This window comes from Sceloporus undulatus, chromosome 2, assembly GCF_019175285.1.
Source record: "Sceloporus undulatus isolate JIND9_A2432 ecotype Alabama chromosome 2, SceUnd_v1.1, whole genome shotgun sequence".
Lineage (NCBI taxonomy): Eukaryota > Metazoa > Chordata > Lepidosauria > Squamata > Phrynosomatidae > Sceloporus > Sceloporus undulatus.
The window spans coordinates 135082298-135088297 of record NC_056523.1 but is presented as its reverse complement, the minus strand read 5'-3'; the positions used below and the strand labels follow the sequence as shown (position 1 = coordinate 135088297).

General features: G+C 40.8%; 1 protein-coding gene across 1 annotated transcript in view; it reads right to left on the bottom strand.

The window, feature by feature from the left end:
• TNRC6C (trinucleotide repeat containing adaptor 6C) overlaps positions 1-6000 on the bottom strand; it is a 167494-nt gene that overhangs the window by 54330 nt on the left and 107164 nt on the right. The window contains 1 exon segment of the mRNA XM_042448122.1: positions 2342-2491. Coding sequence (XP_042304056.1) covers positions 2342-2491 — 150 coding nt within the window.

The window sequence follows — 6000 nt, the reverse complement described above, 5'->3', positions numbered from 1 at the left end:
ATCTATCTATCTATCTATCTATCTATCTATCTATCTATCTATCTATCTATGTCTCATCTCTCTCTCTCTCTATTTATCTCTATCTATCTCAATCTATCTATTTCTCTCTCTCCCCCCTCTCTCTATCTCTGTCTATCTCCCTCTCTCTATCTCCCTCTCTCTCTCTCATCTATCTATCTATCTATCTATCTATCTATCTATCTATCTATCTATCTATCTCTGTCTATCTCCCACCCTCTCTATCTATTTCTCTCTCTCTGTCTCATCTCTCTCTCTCTCTCTATCTATTTCTCTCTCTATCTCTGTCTATCTCCCTCTCTCTCTCTATCCCTCGCTCTCTCTCTCTCTCGTTTTTTATTTTTATTTACCCCAGGCCTTTGCTGAGGCCTGCAAAGCCTGCCTTGCATGCAGGCAGTGCCCTGGCCTACTATAGGCCAAGTTTAGGGGGCCTGATGCCCACAAACGCCGGCTTCCGAAGGGCTCTGGAGGGCTTTGGAAGCCGGCAGGACAACCAGGTAAGTGTGCTGGGTTCCTGGGGCTCTCTTGTTACTAGCGTACAAGACGGCCCCCAACTTTTGACCCCATTTCAGAGGGTCAAAAAGTCGTCTTGTATGCCAGAAAATACGGTATTTTAAAAATGTTTGCAAAATTATGCAACATAGGCCAACATGATCATTTGTTTTTGTGGAAAATGTAAAAGTTGTAATCTGTGTTTACTCTTATTTTTAATTATTGTACATTGCCTTGATATCTTTAGGCCAAAGCAGTCTAAATAATCATAATTACATAATAACAAATAAGGAAGCACTACAATGACACTATTTCTGAAGCTAAATTGTAGCAAAGTTTATCACATGTTGTTCTTTAGCCATCAATCACTGATAGTCAGTACTATAACACATAGAGCTACTCCTCCTATGACATTTCACATCTATCTATCTATCTATCTATCTGGGATTTATCTACATTAAGGGTGGAGATGATATCCTTTGAGAAAGTATTTCAAATACTCCATTCCACAACAGAGCAGATCCTGCCTATGAAGTGATGGGAACAGTATCTTCATGTTGTTTTCTCACCAAGTCCCTGAACCTTCTAGGGTTTCATTTCTCAAAGTTAGATTGTTCCATCTTCCTCTCTAATAATCTCCCCTCTGTAAAAGGAGAAGTCAACCACTTGGTCCTGAGAGAAAGGCAAAATGGATATGCTCACAGGCACCCCATATATTTCTTTGTCTGTGTCAAGGTCAAAGTTGACAGTAGAAATGTTAGACAGAAGTGCTCCTACTGACAGCCCCCAAGTCGTTAATGTGTAGTCATCTGCTTCTAAAATTGTCCTTTTTTGTTTTTTTTAACTCCTCTTGGCTTCTTTTTTGGTTCCATTTTCATCTTACTTTGTACTCTGTAGATTTGTGTAAGCCAACTGTTAGAAACAAGTAAGAGTATGAAACCATAAATAATAATGAAAAACAATAATAGGCATGTCTTCCAACCTAGATCTCAGTGCTTGGGCAGGTTCATATGGGAACAGACATTTCCTTCAGTAGAGCTCTGAAGGTCAAAACTGGCCCTTTGAATTGAGTCTGGAAATATCTGTTCTATACGTCTGCTAGAGCATCCAAGGTAACACATTAGGGTTACAGCTTCATAGCATACCAACTACAGTAGTCCGTGAGAAAGAGATAGCACATATTCTCTGGATTTTAGCCTGCCATGGCATCTTGCTAGTTTTGTGTGCTTTAAGAGATTAGCACTGCTAATTAACATGGAAGATGAATGAACAGTGGGGGATAGAGGGGTCAGTACTGGTACAGAGAAATTCTTAAGTCTCTGGATTGTCTAGTGATGACAACTGGCTTCATCTCTCAGGCTTAGTAGCCTTGCCAACCATAGCGTTTGGACAGTTTGAAAATGAGAACCAGTTTGGCCCCATCTGCCAGCCACACAGTGCAACCAAGAGAGCTGCAGTTGCAGACAGGTGGGTTGAAGAGGTGAAAAGAGGAGACACAAGTTGGAAAGGAACTCCAAGCTGAGAGAAGTATCATTTCTGCAAGTACAAGAAATGCCAGAGGGTCAGTGGCATTAAAAGAATCACACGAAAAAGCTCTGGAGAAGTTGGCGGAAAGAGAAACAAGAGCAGGGTTTGGTCCTCTTGACATATAGTAAAAATCAGGGGGGGGGGGGGGGGTGAAATGGTGTTTAACTTACACCTTATCGCTTACTTTTTTTAAAAGGGGGGGGGGGTAGATTTTAAATGAACACTGAAAAACAAAACATTTCTTGGACCAGTAAGGACAAGAGTGCTGACATTCACATACAGTTTCACTCAAAAGGTACCTTACCTGTCTAGAAGAATTCAAGTTTTGCATGCCCAGCCCTGAGGCAATCCCACCCAGGGTCTGATTAGGGAGTGCACTGTTTGAAAGGGGGAGCTTCAGGCTTGGTGAAGGCAAAAATGGTGAAGTAGTGGGCTCTTCCACTAGGCCGCCATCCTGATTGAAAAAAGAAAGGGTGAGCTGTGTGCAGTGTCCAGGTACAGACAGTGCACAAAACAGTTTCCCATGGAAATATAAGTGGAACATGGATGAATAAAAGATCAAAATATTGTTTAAAAAGGCATGAGGAATACATAATGAAAAGTATGGGGTGGAAGGAAGAAGAAAAAGAGAAACAAAATTAAGGTACTGTTTGTCTTTCCTTTTTACTTTGCATTTCTTAAAACATCAGAACTATTAATTCTCAAATATGTAGAACAACAAGTGCAAACATCATGCCAAGAAGTGGTCATTACATGGCAATCCATCACTTGTCTCAATTGGAAAGGCAAGAGCATGTCTCTGAAATATATTGCTCTCCAATCTTTACTTTCATGCTCTTGGTTATTTCCTCCTTTCTACCACTTAACAAAATGAAAAGGGACAAAATACAGAACAATATTTTGGTTAATCTGAAATCCAAAGGCCCGACCCCAGTGTTGGGGCTCTGTCCTAACAAAAACTGCGCACAGACATATGGAGTACAAACTACAGTTATAAATAGTTCATGTACACATGATAAAGTCCTCAGCGAACTCTCTTGAACAACTTTTTGGCAATATATATGATAACTAATTCTTATTTTAGTTATTCCCCTGAAATGCAATTCAGCTGTTCAGAAAAAATATTCCATTCATTCTCTGTGCCTTCTGCTGTTATCTATATGACAAGAAACTGTTTTTAAACATTGGAATAATGGTCACTTTGCTTATAAACACCCAACACTTGATGCAGATATATCAGTGAACTCATTTTTTTTTCAGAACCCCTCACTATTCAATCAGAGGAGTGAGGCAGGAGACAAGGAAGTTACTAAATAGATTGATTACAATTCTGCCTTGTTAAGTCTGGCCCAAGGAAAAAAACATTTATATGCTTATGTTTCATTGATATCAGTAAGAGAGACCCCAAATATGTGCTTTAATGGAGCCTATTCTATAGATCAGCATTGTCCAACTTAGTCACAGCTAGGGTTGCCATAAATCAGGACCTCCAAACTGGGGGAAAATGTAGGACATGTGTTTTTTTAAAGCAGATCTAAGCCTCTCCCTCCCAGCTTCACTTTCCTTCCCCCCAGCCCCTTCGGGGGAGAGGAAATCCCCAGAAAGGAGAAGCCTGGGCAGCAGAGGACAAGCCTAGATCGAGGATGCAGGCTCCTGAAGGGCCACTCTCCTCAGACCTCCCCTTTCCTCCAAAGGGCTCTTTGGAGCTCTTTGAAGGGAAGGGAAGGGAGCAGGGAAGGCGAGGACTCAGCGGCTGCAGAGGACAGCCCCAGGCCTCTCCTTGGCGGCTTCATTTTCCTCAGGCCAAAGGGAGAAGCCTGACCCAAGCAGGGAAGGTAAGTAGGGAACTAGGAAGGGAGGGAGGGAGGGAAGGAGGGAGGGAGGGAGGAGGCAAGGCGAGGGACTTTTGTCCCCAATCCGACGTCCCATGCTTCTTCACCGAGACTCTACTGTACACAGAAAGTGCACTTTGGGGGGGGAAAACCTTTGAAAATGGGCACCCACCTCCTCCTCCGCCACCATTGAAGCCATCTCATAACAGTGGAAACCTGTGAAAAGGACTTGAGAAGATTTCTTCTCTCTACCCATTGTTTGACTAGGAGGCTCAGCTTCGACTTTGAGATTTGTGACTATGATGAACCAAAGTATTTCTGTGTACAGTTAGAATATTTGGGCTTAACAAAGAATAAACACAGTAAGTCAGTCTGGATGTAAGACTAAATTATGGTTTTCTGTTACATACACATGACATAGTGGATAAGCCACCTTGAGTCCCAATCTTAACTACAGTACTCTGAGTCCCAGTTTTGAGGAAAAGGTAGGGTATAAATAAAAAGATTGATTGATTGATCAATCTATGCATCTTGCATTTGTCTGTTCCCTCTTCCCCGTCTTCTGTTAAAAGTTCTTAAAATAGCAAGCATTTCCTGTTGCATCCACACTCAGGGAACTGTGATAAGATGGAACTCTATTTAGTGAACAAAGCAGGATCATAATTCATAGCTGGATCTTAGTTTATCCTTATTAGGAATATGTAGGGACTCTCATCTTCTCTCACCAACTGGGGGCTGCACAGCCACCACATTTGCCTTGAATGAGCTCTATATCACAGAAGGATACACCACAGAGTCCTGTGAGACCAGAGGGTAGAGGGCCTGTGTCCTTTCCGGAAGTGACAGGATGGGGAAAACTGACATAATTTGCAAGATGAACCACTGCATATAACATGCATATTACATACAAGCAGGCCCAGTTTATGTGCCATCAAGCAATTAACACAGGAAGAGAAAGGGTCTATTACTACCATGTTGGACCATGGGGCAATAATAATAATAATAATAATAATAATAATAATAATAATAATAATAATAATAATAATAATAGATATTATGCACAAAGCAAGCCATATACAACCCCAGTAATTTAATATTGCAGCAGGGAGCTTAGTAAGGGTCTTGCCCTCTGTGGCACTAGATTAAGTGTTCAATGCCTAAATATCTCCTTCAGTGAGCAAACGTTTGACATGTAAAAGCCTGAAACCATGTGGAAAAAATCCTAAATTTGCTGTGCAGTTTGCAAATAATTATAACTTCAAGAATGCATGCTCTTCATTCACTTCTTAAAAGCAGTCATTTTACAGCTATTTTGAACCATCTCCTAACCAATTCACTCAGAATATTATTAACTGCCAGGAAATATTCTGTGTTCCTAAAAGGGGTGAGGTATTATTCAGTGCTAAACACAAAAGGTCTGTCCTAGATACATCCTACTAATAGGAGTTTTCCAGTAGCTCCTTGTAGAGGCCTAGGCAATGTTTCTTCAACCAAGTGATACTTAGTTTAGTGCTGGAAAGCCCTGAGGGAGGACATTGACATTTTCTAATCATATCCCCAAGGTCTTTCAGCTCAACAAGCTTAACATTCTGCAAGAATATCCGTCATGGTCCACAAACTGCAGCTTGCATGACAGTAACAGGTTCAAGGATTTGTTTTCCTCAGGTCATGAGCTGTTTGCAATCTTCCTTGCGTCTTAAGAGGCAGTAGTTTTTAATCGTCCTATATTCCTTCTATATTCCTACTTGCAACTGGACTGTTCTATGTAAATCATGGATTCTATTTACATACAAAGTGTCTGTGGAATGTTGCTGATAAATGTTCACACAGACTCCAAAGTTGATCATGCAATACAAGTATCTTTAGCTTGTGCAAAGTAAATACTGGCATTCAAGATCTCTTTGTAAAATGCATGTTGAATGTAGAAATATTGTTACAGTGAGAAAACTTAACTTCTCTGAAGAGTGAAATTTCCCATTTCCAGAAAGAAATCTACTATGGGAAATTAATATGAATGGAAGCAATCTCATTGAATGGAAAGTTCAGTAACAATGCACACTTGACCTCTTCATATAATTTTTTGGGTAACTCCAGTTTTCTGGCGTGGGAGAAAAACTCCAAAAGGGGAAAA